Source organism: Schistocerca americana, chromosome 1 (genome assembly GCF_021461395.2).
Source record: "Schistocerca americana isolate TAMUIC-IGC-003095 chromosome 1, iqSchAmer2.1, whole genome shotgun sequence".
In the NCBI taxonomy this organism is placed as follows: domain Eukaryota; kingdom Metazoa; phylum Arthropoda; class Insecta; order Orthoptera; family Acrididae; genus Schistocerca; species Schistocerca americana.
Window position 1 is genome coordinate 978,598,921 of NC_060119.1, and position 27,306 is coordinate 978,626,226.

Here is a 27,306-nt window from a genome sequence, read left to right on the forward strand (position 1 = left end):
ATCAAAAGATTCACAAGCTATGAGTCAAGAATTACTTGGCAAAAAATGCAGATCTGAAGCTTCAATGAAGTGGCTAAAACATAGTGGAATGCAACAGCATATACACTTGGCAAACTTGCTACATGATTTTCAGTGTATTTGCACTGCAATATTCAATTATCAAAATATTCTGTTGTGTTTTACTCACTTCACTGAAACTCTAGATTTGCACTTTAATGAGGAGTAAGGAAAAATGTACAATAACACACTTCTATTTTAGCAAATACGATTCCACAGAGCATATGTTAACACATAGTATTTCAAGCAAATGCTTAGCTTCTGGTGAAATAATACCTCAATAGAACTCTTGTGAAACTGTTGGTCATAATTCTCAGTAGCAAGCTATTGTGTCTTCAGGGACTTGCACTTTTGTAGTTTTCAGATTCACGCACTTTCAAACATTAATTGTACAAAAATGCAGAGTTTTACAGATGAATGGCCTATGTGGGTGGTAGCCCAGACACATCTTATGGATGAATGGCCTATGTGGGTGGTAGCCCAGACACATCTCTATACCTATTTTAAAATTACTTGTATTTGATTTTTGCTATTTGAGCTGGGTTACTTCTATTGTCAGTAATTTCATCACCAAAACGGGTTTAAATGCACTTTTAAAAAGGAGAATAGCAACTTTCAAACACTATATCAGGAAAACAGAAAAGACATAAGTAAACTACACTGTAGAGCTCACAGAATTCTCCAAAATTCCTTCATATACATATACAAAGCAGACAAATAAAGTTTTATAAATACCTGCCAGAAATCTGTATGTGTTTTTCATTTATATGGCGATCCATTGCTTCAAGAACAACATTAAGTGCATTATTCAAATTCTTACATGTTTCGTAACGAAAGAGATGATAGAGATCATTGAGCACTTTTTGAAGTACATCTGGGCGATCAATGTAAGCTGCAGCTGCGATTAAAATTTGTTCCTCTGAAGCATCGCCAGATATCTGAACAGAAAGTGAATTCATGAGTCATACGTTATTTCTTAATGACAGCTACATTAGGTTTATTTGTAATAAATATAAAACAATTACCAATTTTGCAGGGATATCATGCCGCCTGCAAGCAGAATGTTGTGTGCCATAAAGACCTAGGAAATCAAATGGATTTAAAACACGAGAATTAAGCCCAGGAATGTCAGAAGAAGGTAATGTTTTTTCATTCGCAGTTACAAATGACGAAGCATGTTCTGCAACACCTACAACAGAATATTCAGTTTGTTAAAGCACAAAAAAGTATGCTCTGCACAACAAATTATTTTTTAAAAATGGGTTCACAGTTATCTTACCTGTTCCAGCTAAGTTGGTGCCTGAAATATCCAATGAAGTTAGATTTGGCAAGCTCTCAACAAGTGTAGCAAGTACCTGATTCTCATTCCTGAAAGTTCCATGCTTTTCATTTGACTGCGAGATGTCTAGTACCCTGGTAATGATGAATGAAAATTCAATATTTAAATCAATTTTTACCAAGTTAAGAAATAGTTAAATAAACAAGTTTTTTAGCTCATTACAAAGGGGATGGGAAAATGTTTAATGGTATTGTAGGTCAAGAGCATCTGTTTGGAAACAGGAAACCAATACTGTAAGAACATTCACAAAGAATAAAACTTGGTTTTGTAGGTACTCCAACAAGGAATCAGCTACAGAAAGAGATATAGCATTGATTGTTTTATCGCACAATATTGATATGCTAATGGGAGAGGGCAATGTAGCTATTGCTTATGATTATACAGAAGAATTGTATAGGGAAAAATATAACTGACAATATTGCATGTTAACTTTTGTTTTATTTCTCATGCCAAAAAAATGGTTGTACTTCTGTTTAATGAATACATCAGTTTTGTGATATATTTGTTATTTTTAGTCTTTAAGGTCTAAGGTCCTTCGTCACAAAATATAAAATGAAGACATAGTTCAAAGGTGAACTACACGTTTGCAAATTACACATACAGATATATACCATAAAAATTGTAAAGGCACTGAAAGTTTAGATGATTTGACACGGAATTTCTGTGGTACTTAAGTTGGTCTTTCTTATGTGGGACTAGAACACATTTCAATAAGTACAACTGATCAAACACAAAAAAGGTTATCTCAAGGCAAGTAAAATAAAAGAAAAGCAAAAATGTGGGACGAGGAGGAGGATGAAAACAAAAAGAGGTGTTAATACACTGACTGAAAAATAAAAGTAATATTCAGATAAATAATGTCAAAACAGCTGAGAATGAAAAACACTGACAAATAGAAATGCAAATTTGGTTGGTTGGTTTTTTTGAAGTTGAACAGACAAAACTGCCAGGTCATCAGCCCATTCATCCTGTATGTACTGAAACAGGCCAAGCCCTCACACAAAGGATACAAAAGGCAAATACTGGGAAGCCTGACTGTAACCAAACTACAACAAGACAGAGACAAAATCAAGGAGAAGTGGGAGGGGAGTGAGAGTAAGTGAAGTGGGTGAGGTCCTCTGCCCAGAATGCATCTGGAGGACCCCGGGGCATGGTGGGGGTAGACACACCCTCTGCTTCCAACCATCAGTACCTCATCCTTTGTTACTATAAGTAAATGAGCAGCACAGACAAGATGGTAAAATTTTAGGAAAGACAAAACACAAAACATGGCAAATATAAAAGAGTAAGGAGAATAACAAGGTGGGAAGGATAGGAGCCAGACAGGGCCACTGAGCAATGGCCACCACTCCCCTGGGCCAGAGCAGCAAGGGCTTCCCCTCCAACCTGTCAAGTGATCAATGAAGCCAAACTGTCCCACCTCACAGAGGAGAGTTCTGGGAGCCTATTTCCAAAATCAGCATCCTGGTTGTCAACTTCGCCAACCAGTCAGCATGTTCATTCCCTGAAATTTCATGATCAAGGGTCCAATCAAATCCAGCTTCATGGAAGTCAGAAACAATATCCTGGATAATAATGACTAATGGGTGATGAGTGTAGCACTGGTCTATACCCTGAAGGCTGCTCAGATATTCACTGCAGATTAGAAGCATCTTGCCAATACAAGAATGAGCATGGCTAAGGGATCATTTGATGACCACCAATTCAGCAGTGAAGACCCCGCATCCATTCAGCAGGGAGCATAGTTCACTGCACCTTGCATGTGTCCATGCAAACCCGGTTCGTCCACTGACCATTGAGCTGTCAGTGTATAACACTTCCAAACCCAGAAAAACTTTGAGGAAAGTCAGGAACAGGCAGTGAAAAACCATCGAGTCAACTGAATCTTTCGGTCCAAAGAACAAACTGAGACAGATCTGAGTTCGGGGTACACCATGGAGGCATACACGATTGCTTCCTGACAAGATGCAACAGTGGGAGAGAGCTGGAGTTCAGAGCAGAGACGCTGTATTTTAACTGCAACTGTGAACCCAGTCCTGAGTTTTAACTGTGGGAGGTGTATCTCCCTACTATGAAAAAGGACACAGTAGATCGCATGCTTCGGGGAGCAGCAAGAGTTTACAGTGTAACTGAGTAGCTGTTGTTGGCACCTGATCTGTTAATAGAGCGACCCCAGCCACCATGAGTTGACTGCTCACAGGGCTAGTTTGAAAGACTCCTGTTGCAAGTTGTACCCCACTGTGGCATATAAGGGTCCAGTGACCACAATGTTGAAGACAATAATGAAACATATGCCGACTCTCATAATCAAGAAGGAACAGGATCAAGGCTTTGTAAAGCAAACGGGCTGCACCTCAGCTGGTGAACTGAGGCAGCAAAGTGTATTAAGGTGTAGCCAGCCCTTTTGCTTAAGCTGGCGAAGATGGGGAATCCATGTTATTTGGGCATCAAAAACCAGTCTCAGAGAGTGATAAGTCTCCACAACATTGAGGTAATTGGTCATCGAGTTAAAGTGGTGGTTGTCAAACAGTGCAACGTGGACAGCTGTGGGTGAGGGTCCTTGAGTGCGCTTTTCGAATGGCATCCTACAGTTGGCGTTCAACAACATCCACACTATAGAAGCAATAGTAAAAGCAAAAAGTGTTAGCATGTGATACTGTGAGTTCCACAGTTAGTGCTAGACCACTGATGGCCACTAGACTGAGAGGGACACTCAATACAGAGCCCAGCAAGGCCCCACTGTCTTGGATGTGGTGGTGGTGGTGGTGGTGGGGGGCGGTGCTGCTGGGGGGGGGGGGGGGGGTGGAGGTAGCTCCAACTTGATGTCAGAAAATACAGTGCAACAAGAAGTTCTGGATCCCACTCATGCAAGGTGGTGAGGATGTAGTGTTGCCATGTAGCGTTACAAGCCTTTTGCAGGTCGAAAAAGACAGCAATAAGGTATTGACATTGGCCAAAAGCTGCCCAGATGGCAGATTCCAGGCAAACCAAGTTACCAGTAGTGGAAAGGCATTGGCGAAAACTGCCCTGAGATGGAGCCAAAACGCCCCAAAACAAGGAGCCAACACAGCCACTGGCTCACCATGTGTTCAAGCAACTTAAAGGTAACATTGATGGGACTAATTGGACGATAGCTGTCCATCTCTGTTGGTGCTTACCCAGTTTCAGTACCAGGGCAACAATGCTGTCTCATCACTGACACAGGAACTTACCCTCGCTTCAGATACAGCTGAAAATGGTATGGAGATGGTGCTGACAATCCACCCATGTGTGTTTCAGCATTTGGTTGTGGATGAGATCTGGCCCTGGGGCTGTATCTGGACAAAGGCGAGGGCACTAAAGAATTCACACTCAATGAATGGAGCGTTATATGGCTCCAAGTGGTGCGCAGTAAACGGTAAGTGCATTCATACCATCTTCTGTTTGAGGAAGTGAAAGGTAAATTTATAGTTTTCAGATGCAGAGGCTTGAGCATAAGGCAGAGCAAAATGTTTGGTAACAGCGTCTGGGTCAGAAGAAGAAAATGCACGCAATACATTCTGAGACATTTCACCATTTGGATGGAGGTAAGACATTGCAGATGGTAAAATCCTGATGCCTTTACCCAAACAGCCACAGCCTCCAGAGCTGCATCAAAAGGCACACATTTACTGTATACAGAGTCCCAAACATATGTGCAAACTCCACCCAACACCTTATCATAGTTGACGCATCTCTTAAAATACCCCCAGTAGCCATGAAGGGCAGGGGTCCATGTTGCTGGAATCCAAGCTCCCTGGAGGACAATGCAGAAAGCAGGAGAGCTGCTTAAGATGTCATAGTTCAGCTGGGTAGTGAAAAAATCTACAATTCCATAGGAGCATCATGCACTCGATATAATGTGAGGGTGCAAAGGGACCACAGAGGCATGTTATGCCCCAGGGTCACCTGCTGCCACTGACTGAGAGGTTATAATATTCACACACACTGGTTCTGAGACATGCTGTGTGGAGTGATCTGGGGCCTCAGAGGCCAGCGGGATCTCCGCCTTGGCCACAGAAGCGGACCACGTGGGATCCGGTGGCATGGGGACCATCGGAATCTGCTTCTTCTTGGAAGACTTCTTTTTATCTTTCTTGTTCTTAGGCAATGTAGATGAGTGGGAGGGCTTCTCTCAATTAGTTTCAGGGATTGAGGAAGTCCTACCATCAGCAGCCTGTAGCTTCTTCAGTCACTGGCTGGTATGCAGTTACAGATCAGATGAAACCTTGGAGGAAAGTGTCACGAGGGGTTCCTTCCTGTTTGAGAAGCTGGAAAAGGGTGAAGTGTTTCCAGCTGGGGGATGGGGATTGATCCCCTGCGGATGAGGAGCCATTGCTCCTAAAGTGACTATTGGGTAAGCAGCAGGAGGAGAGCTCCAAATCACCACAGGAGCAGTCACTGTCGAGTGGCCCTGAGGGCCCGCTGCAAGAGGTGTAATGGGTTGTCAGAGAGGGTGACATTGTCATAGTTGTAGTGTATGCCACTGTCATTCATGCAGGATGTGGACATTCATACTTTTTCTTGGACTCTTGGTATGTCAATCTGTCCAGTGACTTCCTGTACATTTTCTCTCTCTGGGAGATGGTGCAGTCTGGTGAGCAGGAAGAATGGTGCTCTCCATGGCTGACACAGACATGGGGAGGGGCAGAAGGAATGTTTGTGAGCAATGGTCAACCACAATCCTACAGATTGGGCTGGTGATGCAACACGGAGATATGTGCCCAAATTTCATGCATCTGAAATGCCATGTGGGGGGTGGGGAAGGGGAGAGAAGGAAGGGGAGGGGGGAAGGGGAGGTGGATGTACAGTTTCACACAACTTCGATATGCCATCACCTTTATTTTTCCAAATGAGTTGCCCTCAAAGGGCAAGATTAAGGCCCCAATAACAACCCTATTGTCCTTTGGCTTCCTAGCGATATGACGGACAAACTTTACACCCCATCACTCCAAGTTGGCATGTAGCTCATTTTCAGACTGCAAGAGGAGGTTATGATGGAAAATAATACCCTAAACTATATTTAGACTATTATGAGGAGTGATAGACACCAGAACATCACCCAGCTTGTCACAAGCAAGCAATGCTTGTGACCGGGCAAGGGATGCTGTTTTAATTGAAGTTCACCCATTCTTTGTTTTGGAGATGGTTCCAGGTTCTCAAAACACGTCCTCTATATTCTCTATGAAGAAAAGAGGCTTTGTGGCCAAAAAAGAATCCCTACAAGTCCTTGTACAAACCAAGTATTGGGGAGAAGGGACATTTTTCTGCTTATCGCTTAATGCTATTTTCTTTCCATGGTGTAGCCAGGGAAGGAAACATTTTGGGGTCGTATCTATCTGTGCCGAATGAGTTCTTTCCTTCTGAAGAGACAGCTGGGGCTGTACGAACACCAGCAGGAGAATGTTTCATCTGCAAGTTATCCACCCACACCGAAAGCAGGCTCCCCCCATGGGCGCCACACAGCCTCAGCAATGGCTACCTGGCCAGTAATCTGTTGCTCAGAGTCCCTGTGCCTCAGTCACAACAGACACATACTCCTTGGCATATACGGAAAGTTTCCAGCTCAGGCACCAACAGTGTGATTCCTGTGTGGTCATGGGGTCACCACTGCACAGGTACTTGACGACCCCCCCCCTTCCTCCCCCAATCTGCACACACAAAAAATGAGATGGTTTCCATGCTGGGTTTTGGGTGAACTAGATTATTACAAAGGAAGGACGCTAAGATGGAAAGGCATGAAGGTGGAGCATACACCACATTGGGTGACCTTCCCTACATGACCTGCACTTACGAAAAATTTGGAAAAGTGGTGGCAGGTCAAGCCCAACATGGGGACTATTTACTGATTAATGAGAGATGCAGAGTGTGCTGGAAGTGAAATGGAAAACTAGGGTCCTAAATCATGTACCAGGTCCAAACAGGGTCTGCACCAGGAAGACCATCCAAAGGGAAAACAGAGGGGGGGGAAAAGGGATAGTAGAAGTATATCCTTTCAGCACAGGAAGGGAAGTAGTGCTGTAAAAGGCTGGGGCCCTGTGGAAGCCAAGCATGTTCTGTCAAAAAAGTTATGAGCCCCTGGGAGGAAGAATGCAAATATTCCATAATTAGTTATCACTAAATAATGATCCCCCCTCCCCCCAGGTTGTACAGTAACTGCTTTGACTGAAAGTGAGAATCGCTGAAATTTTAGGCAAAATAAAGCTCATTTGAAACAAGAACTTGAAACAACTGTGGTCAGTCCATTCCACTAGTCTGTCTATAGTTGAAGATGATGATGATGATGATGATTTAGCTGAGGGGGCACTCAACATCATGGTCATCAGCAACCTGACGAAAAGTCAATATGAAATCTCATGAGTGGGGATGAAGTCTGTCCCCACATGCGGAGCAGTTTACAACATACTTAAGTCTGCTGCCCTTCCCTACCAGTTTAGGGATGAGGCCTGACAGTTCACAAAATTTCACCACTCTGTTAACACTGGTATCGGTATCTGTGAGGGTGACGGGCAGATCTCCAGCGAAACTGAGGACTGCCTTAATATCAGTATACAGGACACATGTAGCCACAATATGCTGAACTGAAAGCGGCATGCCACTAACTTCACAGAATGGTGGATCCTCTCGCCGGAGGAGGAAGCCATGTGTGAAAGGGCTATGCCTGATGTGCAGTCTGGTAAGCAACACCTCCTTCCTGCCGCGAGGCTGACACAAAGTCCGCCAAGCCTTTGTGGTCGATTTGAGTGACCGCAGTTTGTTGTTTACCACCTGCACCATTCAGTCTCCCACTGATGCATGATGCACCTGTCAGAAAATGAGATAATGGCATGCAACAGGATGGGACATTGATGGACAGCACCATTCCAACATGCTTCATTGGCAGCTTTGTCAGCCATGTCATTACCCTGTATCCCATTGTGGCCAGGTACCCAGCAAAAGATCACGTCCTTGCAACGGCATTGGAGCCACCATAACGAGTCATGGATGAGCTGAATCAGCAGGTCTACCGGATACATTTTGTGAAGTGCTTGCCGAGTACTAAGGGAGTCGGAACAGACAAGAAAACTCATATGGTGATGTCTGTGAACCTTCTCCAGTGCCATCAGAATGCCATATAACTCCGCATCATAATTTGTAAATTGTTCTAGAAGACACACTTTAAAACCCCCATCACGGAAAACCACAGAACAACCGAGAGCATTCTCCTGCTGGGATCCATCTGTATAAATAACGATGAAACTATGGTACCTACTTAAAATAGATGAAAACAAAGTTGTAAAAACCACATCTGGAGTACAACTTTTTGTGTACTGTGTCAAGCTTAAAATCACTTTGGGCCTTTGAAGACACCAAGGCGGCAGTGCATTCCATCCCTGGGCGTGTATTTCCATGCCCAGATCCCTGAGACAGTCTGTAGCACATATACCAAATAGCTGGGTCGCTTGGGGCCGATTCCTGAACAGTTGTTTGAAGCTAGGTTGGATCACTGAACTAAATGCCAATGACTGAGGTGCCACTATGATTTTCAGTGTCTGTCGAGCCAAAAGGATACGTCACTGAATCCAGAGTGGTGGCCGAGACCTGTCAGCTGCCAATGTTTTTCCGTCAAGGCATTTCAAAATGTTTAACAACCAGAAGCCCTTTGTTCGTAGGTCTTGGAGGTGTGGGAGCCATGTTAATTTAGAGTCAAATAATAAACCCAAAAAGCACACAGTGTCTTGAAAAAGTAAAATATGGTCCCCCATTGTAAGCTCTGGTTTGTTAAAACTCTGAGGAGCATGATTAAAATTGACACACATAGTCTTCTCAGGAGACAACCAAAAATCAGTTGTCTGGACCCAGGTTTCCAGCCTCCTAATGGTCAGCTGTAGCTGCGTCATTGTCATCGTAAGATCAGAGGAAGAGTAGAAGATTACAATGTCACCCACAAACAAAGAGCATTTGACAGGGCTTCTGACTGCGGAGGAAATGCCATTGATAGCGATGGCAAACAACGTGACACTGAGGACACTGCCCTGGAGCACACCATTCTCCTGAACAAAGCAATCAGACATGGCACCACCAATGTGTTAACGAAAACTCCGGTCCTCGAGAAAGGATTGGATCAGAAGTGGCAGGTGTCCATATAGTTCTCATTCATGAAGTTGGCGAAGGATGTTGTACCTCCAAGTAGTGTCATATGCTTTTTCGAGGTCAAAAAACACACAGACTAAATGGTTTCTGTGTAAGAAGGACACCTGTATCGCCAGCTCCAGTCAAATTAAGTTGTCAAGAGTGGAATGGTAGCGCCTGAAAGCGCACTGGGAGCAGCTCAGGTGACCTCGGGACTCGAGCAGCCAGACGAGGCAGCGGTTGACCATGCGTTCAAGAGTCTTACCCATAAAACTGGTAAGGGCAACACTCCGATAACTGTTAGGTGTGCTACGGTCCTTGCCTCATTTCCAGAATGGAATTAATATTGCCTCCTTCCAAGTCACAGAGTACCTGACCTTTCACTTCAGGGCACAGATGACGAAGCATGGCATAATGGATCTCATCAGGTCCTGGAGTAGTGCCTCTGGCTGCAGATAAAGCTGATTCCAGTTCCCACATGGAGAATGGAAGGTTGCAGACTTCCTTATTACACGAGAAGAAATTGAGCTTCCTCATCTCTGCAGTCTGATGGAATACCTGAACAGCAGGAGCTTGTCTGGATGACTTAGTAATAGTAAAGAAGTGCTCAGCTAAAACGTGAGCCATGTCTTCTGGTGTGTTCACCAAGACCCAAAGCGGAATGTGGACTGATTAATGGAAGTCATGAAGTCTCTCCAGGAAGCCCTCTTATGTCCTTTGATCACTCGCCTTGCCTGTGCTCTTGCAGACTTGAAGGCATGAAGATTGTCTGTAGTTGGACACTGTTTGAAGTTCCGCAGAGCTGTCCATCTGGCCCTGATTGCCAATCGACAGTCGTCATTCCACCAAAGTACAGTCTGTTGTCTGAGGTGGTTACTAGACCTGGGGATGGACTCTGCGGCAGCCCTTTGGATCTCATGAGTGATATGGGCCACTGCCTCCTGTGTACAATCCTTTCGTTCAAAAATAGCCTGTCGACTGTACTGTAACCAATTTTCCCTTTGTATCAGCCACCTGCGTGGTCTCCTGCTGGCCACCATCCTAGGCGGCAATCGAATCCACACTGGGAAGTGATCACTAGAATGTAAATCTGGAGCCACTTCCAATGGAACTGAGTCTGCAATGGCTGGGGGACAAAAAGAAATATCAATAGCTGAAAAAGACCCTGTAGCTGTGGAAAAGTGAGTCATCTGACCCACGTTCAAAAGGCAGATATTCTCAGAATGGACGAGTCACTCGATCATCTGACCCCTGGAGCAAGTAGTAGCCGAACCCCACAGCACATTGTGGGCACTGAAGTCCCCCACAAGGAGGAATGGGTGTGGAAGTGCCTGGAAAAGGTCTGCCAGTGCGTCCGCATCCGAAGTGTCATTGGAGGGCAGGTACAAAGAACACACTGTGATAGTAAAGGATGCGAGAACTTTCACAGCAACTGCTTGCATGGTCGTGGTACGAGGGACAGTAGAGGAGTGGTATCTGTCATCAAGGAAAATAGCCACTCCACCTTTAGCCGTGTATCCAGTAGTATCGTCCTTCCTGTATATGTGGTAGCCCCGTAATGCAGGTGTGTCTGTGACTTTACAATGCGTTTCTTGTAAGCAGATGGAGAAAGGTTTATCCTGGACCAGCAGCTGCAATTCTTCCAAATGTGAGTGATATCCATTCAAATTCCACTGCAACACAGAAGTCCCTATGGAAGAAATTAGTTAGCACTGGTGGTTCTTTTCTTCTCCCTCAAAGACAGTGATTTACCGGGGAGGTCAGGGGGAACGTTAGCCGGTTCTGTGCTCTCTGGTTCCTCCGATTGGAAGACCATATCCTCAGAAGCATAGTCGCCATCAGAAAGTGAGAGAGCTCATCGATCCAAAGGTTTATCTACTGCTTTCTTGGACAGAGAACTACTTTTCGATGGGCGTTTTTCGTTATTGACAGGAGGAGGTGGCTGCCTAGGTAGTGGGGATGGCATATTTGGCTTCTGATGTTGGGCAGTAGTGTGTGGCTTAGGTGGTAAGCCAACTGCTGATGGCTTCCGAACACCATCAGTTGCAAGTGGAGCATTTTCCCCACAGGTACATCGACAAGTGCAAGTGCTCGTACTGGAATCTGTGGTCTGAGTTTGTGTGGACGCATCACACTTAGATATTGGTGTCTTAAGAGCTGATGCAAAAGAAGTAGTAAAAACCGGTGGTTGTATGGCTTTGTAAGCCTTTTTAGCTTCACCATAGGGTATGTGTCTCTTTACTTTCAACTCTTGAATTTTCTTTTCCTTGTTGTAAACCCCACACTTTCTGCTCCACACTGGGTGATCCCCAGAAAAATTTCCACATTTCGGAGGAAAGTGTACAAGAAGTCACCGACTTGTGAGCGGAGCCTCCACAATTGCCACCCGTAGCCTTCCCGTTACATGCCATAGTGGTATGGCCAAATCTTTGACATTTATAGCATTGCATGGGGTTAGGAACAAATGGTTGAACCTTAAGACGCATACAGCCTGCAAGGATACGTTCTGTTAATTCGGGAGTACTACATGTTAGAATAAACGTTTCCAATTTGCCACTGACTCTCCTCATATAATTCTGCACCTCTGTGATGCTCACATTCTTCCACTCTTCAAGTAATTCCATGGGATCCACCTCCATTATATTGGAGCAGGTAACCATGCCCTTACTATAGTTAAGGTTGTTATGCAATTCAGCCTCAACTTGGTAGTCACCTAGGGCCTTACATCCCAGAAGCTTAGATATTTGGTTGGAATTAGCAGTTTCTGTCTATAGGAACAGCAGTTAACTGGATCCCCTAGAACTCACAACTACTTAAACCTAACTAACTTAAAGAATCACACACATCCATGCCAGAGGCAGGATTCGAACCTGCGACCGTAGTGGTCACACAGTTCCAGACTGAAGTGCCTAGAACCGTTCGGCCACACCGGCTGGTGACAGATAATGACTCAATAATAGATTAATAATTGCGGATAGAATATTATCAAACATTTAATAAAAAATTACGTAACTTTGAATGCTACCTTAGCGATATCACTGCCACAAAGAGACCTATTTAAGTTCGTCCGCTGTATTACACTGAGAGCTCAGATATTTTCAATTGTCATTACATATTCATTAAATACTATCTGCTGCTTGATGGTCTAGTGGTACATATGCAATAGTGTTAGCTTCCAGTGATCATAAGTAACAAATGCCTCAAATTACAATTGGCACATGAATGCTACTGCTAGTATGCTATCCGGCAAAATGCAGTAGTTTCATACAAGTCCCACTTTAATCTCTCCTATAGTGATGGCCACATACATGTTAAACACTACTGTGGTGACTACAATATGGAAAATGGTATTGTTGAGCAACTTAGTGGACAAAACCCAAGCCTAATGGTTTGAAGTGCCACTGAATACAACTTGTAACCTGAATGCTCGGGGGTTTCAGAACGGGACGTACTGGCTTTCCTTCAGGCAACTCCACATACTATATATCAGCAGTGCAACAACCAGATACACATTGTGAGTAATGTGCAGTTCTTTTGAGAACAAACAGTAAAATTACTTGTTCACCTGATATGCTGCCCATCAATGTTTCTAGGATACCACTGGTCAACACCTTTTCCCTCATGGTCTTAGAGTAACCATTGTCGATTTTGTGTGGACTCATTTGCAAACTGTATAGGGGTCTACAATGCACAACGTATTCAGGCTCACTTTTTCCTGTGCCACAATATTTACAGGTTCAGATTTCAGCATATGAGGGCTTCACACTTGACAGATTTCATGGTATCACAGATCAAGTAATTCACCACTTGTGTATTGATATGTATATCATCTGTAGTATAAAATCCAATTAAGTCACATGGATCTTTCTTGGTCTTGCAATTTCTAGTTTTCTCTCTCTCTCTCTCTCTCTCTCTCTCTCTCTCTCTCTCTCTATCTCTTGTAAAAAGGACCTGTACGTGAAAATCATAGATAATGTGATCACATGGTAGACCACTCTGTATGTAAAGTTTCTTAATGATAACAAAATAAAATACAATCCACTGAGATAAACTGTTACACAAACAAAGTCTGACATATTTCACACTTAGTTGGTTGATTTGGAAGGAGGGGACCAAACACAAGGTCACTGGTCCCATCCGATTAGCAAAGGATGGGGAACGAAGTTGGCCATAACCTTTCACATTTACTGTCACCTATTTTCACTGAATCACCTACAGTACTCATGAAGTTTTTAAGGTATTGAAGTATTTATTCTGGAAAAGTCAGTAATAATAATATTGTATAAAGTAGCCAGGCATGGAGAGCTGCATCAAACCAGTCTCAGGACTGAAGACCACAACAACAACAACAAAGTAGCCAGCTATACAGCTTCATGTGGCTTCTTTTCGGAAAACTACCTTTAGGGTAATAGTCAATAATGTAATAATTTTGAAACAAACAATAATTTATGTAACACCAATGCGAGATACAAACATAATATTTATATGGGCTTGTCTAGATTTTGCAGTGGGGTTTTATTCTTACAGCAGCGTTTTTAACAACTCATCTGCCGATGTAATCCACAAATTTCTACCATTATTTTGGCCACACAACATTTCACGCTGTCGGTTCTGCATTCACAGCTTTTTACCCTTTCTTTCCTTTGATATTGACACCAACACTGTGAAATAATCAGATCATTCTGTGAAATAATCAGACCATTCTCAGTTCTCATAATTTTATTATGTGAATAAATTATTTGTTTGCTATCTACATGCAACTTCTTATGAGTTTTTGAAATTTCATGTAGACCTTTTATTTGCATGTTTCCCCCCATTCCTTTAACTGCTGCACCAAAACTGGAAATCCCATGCACTCAGCTTTTAAATCCCTTTTTTCCTGCATTTTTTAGTAATCTGTCCAGTTATTTGTTTTAGGAAATATTACAGATTCACTCATTAATGAATTATTTTAATGTAATATCCTTACAATTTTTTCCTTCTAGCAATCACAATGCTTTACTGATTTTTTTTTGAATTAAACTGATTCCTTTCTAGCAATTTAAAAATCAAACCACCCTCAGCTTTCTATAACTTCACAAAGGTTTAATCTATTTTGCTTTCCTATCACTAGGAGTTCTCTGTCTTCTTGCCACTCCTTTGTGTTGATATTTTTATTTTACATATTGAGCTTCTCCCTCTAGCACATTTCACTAATCCAGAATGGTTAAGTGTGAATCCCTTTCTCGATTACATATTTACATTTTCTGCTTTAACTTCCATGTAAAATCTATATCCTCATATAATTTGATGAAATCTTTTGTAGTGGACTTATTATATACAGGGCTCTTGGCAAGATAGCTTTTGTAGCTACCTCAATTAAGAAATATTGTTCACAATTTCAAGAATAACCTCTAGCAACTTCATCAAAAATAAATGACTATTGTCATTGTTGTACATATACTAAGCCTACATAAACTATACTGACCCAACATAAACTGATAACAATAACACCTCTCAGTGTTCAGTGTGTATCTGTAAGCCTGCCACTTGGTATTACCATCATTCATGGAAATTTATGCTAACCCTATTGTAACTGAGCCCCAATAGGTTGTTGCTCGTGCTAAGACTATCATTTTTTCTAACTAAATCTTGTGCCTTTCATACGCATTAATATCTATACTCCGTAAACAACAGTGAAGGACACAGCAGAGGGCACTTTCTGTTTCCCCTTATTATGCCCCCCCCCCCCCCCCCCTCCATTCAGAAATGGAGCACTGCTCTTTATATCCATACAATATCCCCTGTTAGTTTAGTTTGATATGGGTTCTCCACACTTCAACAGTAGCCTAGGGCCGATCACACAAGTGTTTTGTAGAGATCTTTTGGCCTCCTGGCCTCACCATATTTGATGCACTTTGTTGTTTGTCTCCTGCATCTTCCTTTCTTCAAGGAACATTGCAGTTTGTACTCTAGACAGGGTGATCCCCAGGGCAATTTACAAAATTCAAAGGAGATGAACATTCAATTCTGTTGTTGCTGGCCTTACCACAATTGCAAGAAGTAACTTCTCCCTTACATCCTAGAGTGGTGTGCTCAAAGTGCTGGCATTTAAAACAGTACATTGAATTGGGGACATAGGGCCAAATGTTTAAGCAGAGAAAATCTGCCTTGAAATGCTCTGGGAGTTTCGTGCTGTTGAAAGTGAGGATGAATGAGTTGGATTTGACCGGCTTGCCTTCAAACTTTTTATGATATTCTGGATGTGAACCTGGGTCCACTCAACTTTCAGTTCTTCTTTGGGAATGTCCACCACACCCCTGCATGTCACAAGACCTTTGCTGTAATTCAATATGGTGTGGAACTCAGTTTAAATGGCATATTTCCTAAGGCTTTTCACTTTCTGCAGGTTTGTTGCTTTTTGGGAACTAGAGGTTTTGACTATCAGTATTCCACTGCTCAACTGTTTGACAGACTTTAATGTACCTGTTATCCCCTCTAACCCCCTTTGAATGTGGGGAGACGGGGAGGGGGGGGGGGGGGGGGCAGGGCCTTTCTCAAAGCTTCTCTTTCTTCTTTTAACTACTAAAAACGCATTTTGAGCTGCACATGCATTTTGTTACAAAACAATGAACTATCCTTAAACCCAGCACCTGGTGAGCTTGTCGCATGAGGCTTGTTGAGCGACTGGGTATTGGTACCTACCAGCAACCCACCCATTCAACTGGGACTAGGTGGTGAAAATTTCTTTACCATGCTCACAATCCAGGCCATAAGCCAAATTCCCATTTCCTGTGCACACTACATTCCACAGCTGCACCACAAGGTGGTCGCTGGAGTATGTACAGAGCTTATGGTATCTGAGGACTGGCAGCAGTTACCAGACCCCAAGTCAGGAACCCCGGGGTCACAAAGACTGTACCCGTCAAACGAATACTGAGAACCTGAAGGCCACGTAGATTTGACAAGTCTAGACATGACTTCATTGTTGGCACGTGTCGGTCTGTTCCTTTCCAACTTAGTCCACACTGAACACTTGAACTGATCTCACAGACCACTTCTGTGCTTATGCAACTTTTTCTGTCCCCAGTAATTTTTGTTTCTTTTAAAACATAATGCCACTGAGGATCTGAAATTTGCCAAAATAGTCATGCAATGGTTGGAGGATGATTCAAATAGTGACGTCAGTAGTGACTGTGATGCTAACACAATTGGTAGGCAGTATGATAGCTTATCTGAGAAGAGTGAACTTGCAAGTGACTGTGTATTCTGAATATGATGAAAACTTCCTTTGGAGACCCATGCCTCTCATTTAGAGCAACACATGCACTGTATTATCAGATTTATCTGCTAATACGAGGCAAGTGACTTTCAAGTAAAATGTCTGATCTGTATGGTAATGTACATAATGGATGTACGAGTACAAGTTGTAGACAAACGGTTGACGACATATGGAAGAGTGGGTCTGGCCACGAGTCATGCACAGATAACCAAATGGTAAAGCAACCACTTGCGATAAGGGGGATTCATTGTCATCATTCCATTCTACTGATGGTTGTCTGTATTCTCAATTGCGAATACCTTTAATGTATAAATGATTCTTGTCCTACAGAAAACAGTGACAACAATATCAACGTTGCCGAAAATCAAGAATCACAAAACATTTGGAATTTTACCGCAAAAATAGATGTTGCAAGTGGATGAGAATATAAGTTTGCTAATAAGCAACTTGAATATCAAAACTCCGCATAATTGACTGGGACTAAAAAGAGAAGACCTCTCGATGTGTGGTCACTAGTAATAATATGAACAAGGTATCTGTTCTTTCGGACACGTCCGAAAGAACAGATACCATCGGTGAGCATGCAGCACTCTAGAATGAAATGAGAATTAAATCAAGACCATATGCTGCTGACAGGTGTTGATATACATCAATGGAGACAGTCGAAAATGTGTGTCCCGACTGGGACTTGAACCCGGTGTCTCCGGCTTACATGGCAGACGCTATACCCATCTGAGCCACCGAGGGCACAGAAGATAGTGCGACTGCAGGGACTTATCCCTTGCACGCTCCCTGTGAGACCCACATTCCCAACTTGATGACCACACACTACATTCGTAGTGCCCCTGCCCATTATTCTCATTACTTGTGGCAGACAATCTGACCGAGTCCCGTAAGAGTTTGGGCAATGCGTGTGCATCCGCACAGAAGGAGGTCAATGCTATTGATAAGCCCCTGCAGTCAATGGCATTGATCGTCTTCTGTGCGGATGGTGGTTATAGTATATTTCTAGCGTCGTCATTTAAAACCGGTTCTTGAAACTTTGTTAGTAGATTTTCTCAGGATAGTTTAGGTTTAGTTTCTTCTGTATCTCTGTGACACTTTCTCATGAATCAAACAAACCTGTGACAATTCGTGCTGCTCTTCTCTGTATACGTTCAATTTCCCCTGTTAGTCCTATTTGGTATGGGTCCCACACACTTGAGCAATATTCTAGAACCAGTCGCACAAGTGATTTGTAAGCAATCTACTTTGTGCACTTCCTAGTAGTCAACCAGTAAACTGAACTCTACCAGCTGCTTTACTCACAACTGAGCCTTTGTGATCATTACATTTCATTTAGCTACAAAGTGTTACACCCACACATTTGTAGAGTTGGCCAATTCCGTCTGTTACTCATTAATATTAAAGGCATAGGATACTACGTTTTTTCGTTTTGTGAAGTGTACAATTTTACATTTTTGAACATTTACAGCAAGTTGCCAAAATTCAGTCAGATCTTATCAAGATCTGACAGAATATTTATGCGGCTTGTTTTAGACAGTACTTCATTAGAGATAACTGCATCATCTGCAAAAATTCTGTGGTAACTATTAACATTGTCTGCAATGCACTTCCGTGGAGCACATTAGAAGTTACTTCTACATCTGATGATGACTTTCCATCAAAGATAACATGCTGCATCCTTCCTACCAAAAAGCCCTCATTCGGGTCACAAATTTAACTTGAGATCCCATATGATCGCACTATTTGCAATAAGTGCAGGCGTGGTACTGAGTATATGTTTTTCAGGAATCAAAAAATACTGAAGCTACATAACAGCCTTGATTCAAAGCTTCCACTACGTCATGTGAAAAAAGTGCGAGTTGGGTTTCACACAGCCTATGTTTTCGTAATCCATGCTGGTTGGCACTGAGGTCATTCTGTTTGAGATACCCCATTATGTTTCAACTCAGAACGTGTTCTACCATTCTACAACAAATCAATGTCAAGATTATTGGACATTGGTTTTGGGGATAACTTCCACTACCCTTATTGTAGACCAGTGTGACGTGCACTTTTTTCCAAGAACTGGGCAAAGTTTGTTGTTCAAGGGATCTATTATAGATCGTAGTTAGAAGAGTGGCTAACTCATCCAAAAATTCGCTATAGAACCTAGCAGTGATTCCACCTCGCTCTGGAGCTTTGTTCAATTTTTATGATTTCAGCTGTTCCTCAACACCACTGACAAGAATACCATACTTATCTGACTCATCGTGTCAATGGTACAAGGATTAAATTCAGGCAAGACCTCTGGGGTTTCTTTTGCAAAGGAACATTTGAAAACGAAATTAATAATTTTAGCTTTTGCTTTGCTACCCTCCATTTTAGGTCATGTCTCATTTGCTACCGGCTAGACACTAACTTTGGTGCCACTAACAGCCTTTACATATGACCAGATCTTCTTTGGGTTTTGTGAAAGATCATTTGACAATCTTCTTCTATGGTAGTCATTGAGTGCTTCACATATCGATCTCTTGACAACCAAATACGTTTCATTCAGCATCTCTCTGTCTGCAGCCCTCTGTTTTGTTTTACACCTATTACGCAGTAATTTTGGTTTCCATGTTTTTTACAGTGACTGTATACCGTGAAGGGTCCCTACCATTATGAACTGTTTTGGTGTTACATATCTATCCAGTGCCAAGTCAATTATGCTTTTAAACTTGAGTCATAGTTCCTCAACATGCCCCTGACCTGTACTGAAAGTTTCAAGTTCCTCATTGAGATATGACACTACCGATTGTTTATCGGGTATACTGAACACACACACACACACACACACACACACACACACACACAAAGGGTGAGTCACTAAATATTGCCACCAAGAATAACTCCGAAAGTATGATCGGAGCTGAAAAGTTTGTTGAACAAAAGTTGCACAGGACAACAGGGGCCATAATATGACATCGGTTTTTTGTTGCTAGGTGAGGTCACATCAGTGATACGAAGGTCAACTTTGTTTTTAAAATGCGATGCTATAGTTTATTTTTTGATAACGACTATCAAGACGAATCCAATGATATGTAACAGTAAGGTCTTTGAAAGTCAAAGGATGTCAAAAAGGTGGCATGAATGCCCATTTACAGAAGGTGTTTGATGTGATGACCATTGGTATCAATGCAGTGCTGCAACCTTCTTATCACAGATGGAGTGGTATTCCTTATCACATCACCACTTATCGAAGCACACACTCTGACAATTCTCTCTTGCATATCTTCAGGTGTAATTGGAATGTCTTTATAAACAACGTCTTTTTATGATTCCCCACAAGAAAAAAATCCAGAGACATAAAGTCTGGCAAACAAGATGGCCACGACACATCTCCTCCACGTCCAATCCAACGATCTGCGGATTGTCTCTATAACTCATTTTTAGTCATCAGCAAAAAATGTGCCAGACACCCTTCCAATAACAGATCTAATGTTTCTTGCAGGAATGTGGTGTACTTCCTACCACTAAGATTTCCTTCGATGAAATAGGGGCCTATAATTCTGTCCTCCAGAATCCCATACCATACATTCACCGATCATGGTTTCTGGTGTGCAACTTGCTACAGCCAACATGGATTTTCAGTTGTCCAATAATGCATGTAACACAAATTAACATTTCCATGGTTCGTGAATGTAGCCTCATCAGTAAATAAAATCAAATTAATAAATGTGTCATCCCTCTGAATCTGAAGTTGAGCCCATTGGCAGAATTCAATGCGATGCACACAATCCGTACCAGTTAATTCTTGGTGGAGACTGATATGGTAAGGATGATATTTATGGTGATGCAGAACACAAACAACACTACTCTGGCTCATACCAGATTCCCTTGCGATTTCATTTGAGCAGACACAAGGATCTCGAACCACAGAGGCAAGAGTACCACTTTCCGTCTCCTCATTAGTAACTTTCCTTTGTTGGATATGTTTCTGAAGCGTTAAAGATACACTTGTTCTCAACTTATCATACACATATTTAAATGTACAACACGTAGGTGAGTCATTGAGGACATCTTTCAGCTTATAAGTCTCTAGCTCTCACTGAATTTCATTGGCATTCTCTGTAAATGAGAAGCATACAACTTGTTCTTCAAAGGAATATATCATTCACACTCACTCGATTCAACGATACTCATCTTACCATTCCTATTAGTGTTGCATTGCGAAACTGTCGAATGGTGTTTACACATCAATGGCACGTTAGATGGATATGCCGTATTCGGCAAATATTTACTATTTGCACGATATACGAAAGAGAGAATTGTCAGAGCATGTGCTTCGATAAATGCCAAAGTGATAAGGAATACCACTCAACCCATGATAAGAAGATTGAAGAACTGCATCACTTTGAACACCTTCTGTAAATGGACATTCATGCCAACGTTGTGACCTTCGTTGTTCTTCAAAGACCCTACTGTTTCACATCACTGGATTCGTCTTGATAGCCGCTATCAGAAAATAAGTACCAAACTGTAGCATCCTATTTGAAAAAACAAAGTTGACCTTCATATCACCGATGTAACCTTACCTAGCAACAAAAAACCAACATCATATTATGGCCCCCCTTGTCCCATGCAACTTTTCTCCAACAAACTTTTCAGCTCCTATCATACTTTCGGAGTTATCCTTGGTGACAATAGTTAGTGACTCACCCTGTCTTTCTGCTTGTTGTAGTTGTCCTTTGTACTTTGGTAACCACTGTTGCCGTAACTGTGTCATAGTTACTGATACCAGTTTCAAAGTGGGCATCCTCAAAGAGGTCAGTTCTATTTGTTGCCATTAGATCATGGAAGGGATTCCAAACTATCTGTTCTAGGTAGTTGACAGAGAAGGCATTAGTAATGTTTCTCAGGATGCCTTATCTCGCCCACCTCTAACAAAACTGTAACTTTCCCAATTGGCTGTTGGATGATTCAAGTCTCCACCAATGATTGCATTATGAGTAGTGAACTTACTTACTTACTTACTTACTAGTAAACTGAGATTTTTCATAAGTTTTTGGTTACATCAGGAGATGAGTCTCATGGGCTACAGAAGTATCCTATTATCATTTTATTCCCACTCCTTATATTGAGTCTTGCCCAAACAATCTTACATGCAGCTTCTTGGTGGAATTGAATTTCTTGTCTATTGTGACGAATACAGCACTCAATTTTCCATTTGCCTATCCTTTTGATGTACAATAAAATTTTCCCCAGAATCTTACTGATATCAATTTCTGGTTTCAACCAGCTTTCTGTACCTAGTATTATGTGAGCTTCATTGCTTTTCAGTAGCGCTTCACACTCTAGCACTTTGTTGCAAATACTTTGGGAGTTAACTAGCAGGATTCTGATACTCTCAACTGTGACAGGCATTTCTTTCGATCTTACACTGATACTTGTGGGTTTCCTACAGCTATCATTATCTGAATTTAATGAAGAGTCGCGTACTCTAAAAATAAAAAAAATAAAAAAATAAAAAAAGCCCTTGTATGCACCTCATACACAGTCAGCTACCTGAGTAGCAGCACTGTTGTGTAGTGCACAACTGACCCATTTAGGGGGACCCAGCAGTTCTCAACCTTATGACACAAGTCCAGGCAGCTGCAGCCTAGCTTGTCACAGAACCTTTGAAGTCTCTGGTTCGGTCCTTCCACTTGACTCAGAACCAAAGAGCCACGATCAGTTCTGGGGACAATGCTGCAGACTGTGAGCTATACTGAAACTCCATGCGCATGGCCGGTTTTCTCAACCGTCTGTGCCAGTCACTGGAATGATTGCTTTGGAGCCAGACGACAGGCATTATTTGCTCCACCAGGTGCCACAACGTTTAGTTGGTTGCATCCTGTTCCCTCAAAGGCTGCCAATATGCCTCTTCAACACTTTGAATGAGGCTCCCAGGTGTACACACTGAGTGCATCTGGTCTCCTTTCCTGTCTTTTGTTGCCATTTCCCTTAGGGGCACCATCATTCGCCCTATGTTTGAACTGCTGATGATTAACAGACCTATATCCTTTTGCGTTTGCCTCTTCTTTGCACCGGAGAAAACATGTTTCCCCAAAACAGGTGAAGTGAGTCCCACTGCCTCGGTTTCAGCGAAAGACAGCACCTCAGACTTGTTGGTTATGAGGATCAGTACAACACCATGAGTCCTCTATGGTCCTGTTCCACCATGTACAGAATGCGTAGATCTACACTTACATGCTGCTCACACTCAAGTGGATAGGTGATTACAGATCCTGTACTTTCTGTAGAGGAGACAGAATCCACAGGAGAGGATAGTGCTTGTGGTAGATCTGGTACCGATCCTACGGTCACATAACTCTCCATCGCTCTTCCAACACAGTGATTCACAGCAGCTGTCAATCGTTTGAAAGTAATCAGACCACTTTCCAGCTGCCAACAAATGTCCCTTTTATTCCTGTACGTCTGAAATTGCGCACAAGGAAGAGGGCGCTGTGTGGACATACCCTTAAACTGTGACTGCTGACCTATCTGTGGGCTGCCAATACTGATGGAGTAACACGTAAACATTCCCCCTCTTATGACCCCTATAACGTATATGCTATGTTATTCTTTCTCTGTTGCACGCATTCCATTGAGCCAAACCGTCTTATTTCTGTAGAAGCAAGTACAGAAGAAAAAGACTATATGTTGACATTACTACCGATCATCACACGACAACGTTCCGTGATCAGTCAGTCAGGGAATCTGAACTACTGACAATACTTTCCCAGGAAATGGAAATGAGCATATGGTATCGTTGGCCGAGACACCCCATTCAGGGAAGGTCGGTCACCAAGTGCAAGTCTTATTTCATTTGACACCACATTGGGCAAATTTTGCGCCGGCGATGAGGATGAAATGAGAATGAGGACAACACAACACCCAGTCAACAACAGGGGAAAATCTCCAACCAGGATGGGATTCGAACCCGGGCCTGCTTGCATGGGAGGCAAGCACGTTACCACCCAGCTACGCAGGCAGACTTCCCACGAAATAGGGGCGCACACCTACGAGCAATCCGATAGATGTCTCTATGGTCACGCTACCATGATCCTTTGCGAGTCCAGGGTGCCAATTTTTGCCATTTAGCACGGGAGAAGCCAATTCGAGGCAATGGCGCTTTGAAAACTTGTAAGAAACACATCATTCTTTTTTCGATTTGTTATAATTACATGCCAATTAATGACATATTGACATTAAAAAAAGCCATCAGATCATCATGAATACAAAAGTTGAAGTCTAATTTTGTGTACCCACAGCATGGTGTAGTTTGAAGAGTCGGGCAATTTGACAGCAGAAGGAAGCAGGTTCGTATACGATCATGACTAAATTTTTTGCTTTTCTCCTTTCTGTTTGTAAAAATCCTTGGGCTTCCGTATTAGTCTAATTAAAGTGTGTTCTGCAATATTCTACATCTTTTCATATTAGAGCACTAGGACCTACGAGTGATTTTGTGACATCAATCTGATTACGAAATGAAAGATCACATTGTTGTGAGTTAGACAAGCAGCAATGACGTTCAATTTTTTTTTTGTCAAAAAGGTTGGCTGTTTATTTCCGAATACGTCATGATTTCCGTGTGTGTACGTGTACATAATCTGCAGTAAAACACTCGCTTTTGACCTGTCCATCATCTAATACAGGTTCTCTGAATTTACCTTGCAGTCTTAGTTTTTATGATGTAAGGTTCATCAGATATGGCAAAAGGTGTTGAATGTAGCATGAATGTAAAAAATTAGGTTGCACCTACAGGTCATGACTCTATATCACAGGCTGTTCCAGCTCGTCGGCTCCGTTGTCAGCCGTGGAGCGCTCCCTGCTCCAGGGAGCCGTGTCGCTCGCTGTGACCATTCTAGTGGGCCGGCACGCCGGCATGTGGCATGTGGCATGGCTGGCTGAGGCAGGCGGCAAGGCAAGCGTTTTGATGTGCCAGCTGCGTCTTACAGGATCGACAACCTCATACTCGACAACCTCATACTCGACAACCTCATACTCGACAACCTCATACTCGACAACCTCATACTCTTAGCTGCTAAGACGTGCTATGTAAGGAAATACAATGTTCAGGAAATAAATAAGAAACAACTGTTTTACAAGAAATTGCATACTAAATTTATTGGGCCTCTGTAGCTTGAAATTTTCTTTTCAAGGTGGCAGGGGTAAAATACAGGGAGCGAAAGGCTATTTACAATTTGTACAGAAACCAGATGGCAGTTATAAGAGTTGAGGGACATGAAAGGGAAGCAGTGGTTGGGAAGGGAGTAAGACAGGGTTGTAGCCTCTCCCCGATGTTGTTCAATCTGTATATTGAGCAAGCAGTAAAGGAAACAAAAGAAAAATTCGGAGTGGGTATTAAAATCCATGGAGAAGAAATAAAAACTTTGAGGTTCGCCGATGACATTGTAATTCTGTCAGAGACAGCAAAGGACTTGGAAGAGCAGTTGAATGAAATGGACAGTGTCTTGAAAGGAGGATATAAGATGAACATCAGCAAAAGCAAAACGAGGATAATGGAATGTAGTCGAATTAAGTCGGGTGATGCTGAGGGAATTAGATTAGGAAAAGAGACACTTAAAGTAGTAAAGGAGTTTTGCTACTTGGGGAGCAAAATAACTGATGATGGTTGAAGTAGAGAGGATATAAAATGTGGACTGGCAATGGCAAGGAAAGCTTTTCTGAAGAAGAGAAATTTGTTAACATCGAGTATAGATTTAAGTGTCAGGAAATCATTTCTGAAAGTATTTGTATGGAGTGTAGCCATGTATGGAAGTGAAACATGGACGATAAATAGTTTGGACAAGAAGAGAATAGAAGCATTCGAAATGTGGTGCTACAGAAGAATGCTGAAGATTAGATGGGTAGATCACATAACTAATGAGGAAGTATTGAACAGGATTGGGGAGAAGAGAAGTTTGTGGCACAACTTCACCAGAAGACGGGATCGGTTGGTAGGGCATGTTCTGAGGCATCAAGGGATCACCAATTTAGCATTGGAGGGCACCGTAGAGGGTAAAAATCGTAGAGGGAGACCAAGAGATGAATACACTACGCAGATTCAGAAGGATGTAGATTGCAGTAGGTACTGGGAGATGAAGAAGCTTGCACAGGATAGAGTAGCATGGAGAGCTGCATCAAACCAGTCTCAGGACTGAAGACCACAACAACAACAACAACAACATACAAGATCAGAAATATCAGTCGTCAAAGTGTTCGCAGCATTAATGCGGAGGATGGCCTTCATTGTTGCATCCTGAAGAAATGGTCGTTACTTACTTTTTACTCTTTTCATTGCTGAGAAAAGCTGCTCACAACAATAGTAGATCCAAACATGCACATGATCTGAGCCGCTCTGTTGTGTAGCATGGGAAAAGTTTTTTTGCTGTAATGAACGATACCATCATGACAAATGCAACGTGTTGTAGTGCCTCAATTTCATCAAAGTTGAAGTTTGCAAATCAATAATCTCCAATTGAACTGACGATGACAAGTCTTCGGACGAAACTGAAAATGGAGCGCTGAACACCTTAAATTCCATTTCCAAACTAGTGAGGTCTCGGAATTGTGTTTCAAACGATGTGATGAGCTGCTTTAACTTTGCTTGGTAATCACCGAAAGTAGTACCTTCATGTAGTTTTAAAGAAGCAAGACTATTGAAGAACGTCAAATGTCCATTACTCATTTGCCTCTCAAATAAATGTAACTTTCCCATGAACGCTTTGATCTGGTCGTGCATGACAATGATTAGCTGCCCTTTGCCCTGCAATGACAGATTAAAATTATTCAGATGCATAGTTACGTCTGATATCCATTTTATATCTTTCAGACAATGGATTTCTTCCTCTTTCATTTCGAGAAAAAGGGATACTTCCTTACGAATGGGAAAGAAAACATCAAGAACTTTTCCCCGACTCGAATTGGCGATGATTCATACCATAACGCCGCACAAAATTCACACACTTCACAACATCTTTCATTACGCCACCTAGCTCTACTGTTTCAGCACACAGTGCCTCTTGATGAATAAAACACTGAAGAGTGAAAATGTCTTTCCCGAATTCGTCCCTGAGTTTATTTTTCAAACGAGAAGCAAAACTTTGGTGACGTCCGATCATTTGTGGTGCACCGTCTGTCGCTACAGAATGGAGCTTATCCCACGGCAAATTCATATTTTCCACTGATTCACAAACAGCTTCGAAAATGTCACATCCTGTTGCAGTGTAATCAAGTGGTACATCCAAGAGTTCTTCTTTTACTTGAAGAATTGTATAATGTCGTTGTATATTGTAGCTCTTCGCAGAATTAAGTACTTTATGACATACAACACACTGCAGACGACCATCCCTCTCAATGAATAGAAAGGTATCCCCCAATAGAAGTACAGGGCTCCCGCGGATAGTCATAGCTGTCATTGAACACGGATTATTGCGTCAGTTGCAGCTGCATGCGGCCAGGGGGCAGTGCGTTTGCTTTCCCCCTCCACGCGGGCTCCGAGCTGCCG

General features: G+C 42.4%; 1 protein-coding gene across 2 annotated transcripts in view; it reads right to left on the reverse strand.

Annotated features, from left to right (window-relative positions):
- Positions 1 to 27,306, reverse strand: part of LOC124615823 (protein zer-1 homolog) — a 181,463-nt gene that overhangs the window by 106,989 nt on the left and 47,168 nt on the right. For both annotated transcript variants that reach the window (XM_047143976.1, XM_047143967.1), the window contains exons 3-5: positions 1,337 to 1,470; positions 1,083 to 1,246; positions 793 to 995 (exon numbers count right to left, since the gene is read on the reverse strand). In XM_047143976.1, coding sequence (XP_046999932.1) covers positions 793 to 995; positions 1,083 to 1,246; positions 1,337 to 1,470 — 501 coding nt within the window. The remainder of the gene's footprint in view (positions 1 to 792; positions 996 to 1,082; positions 1,247 to 1,336; positions 1,471 to 27,306) is intronic.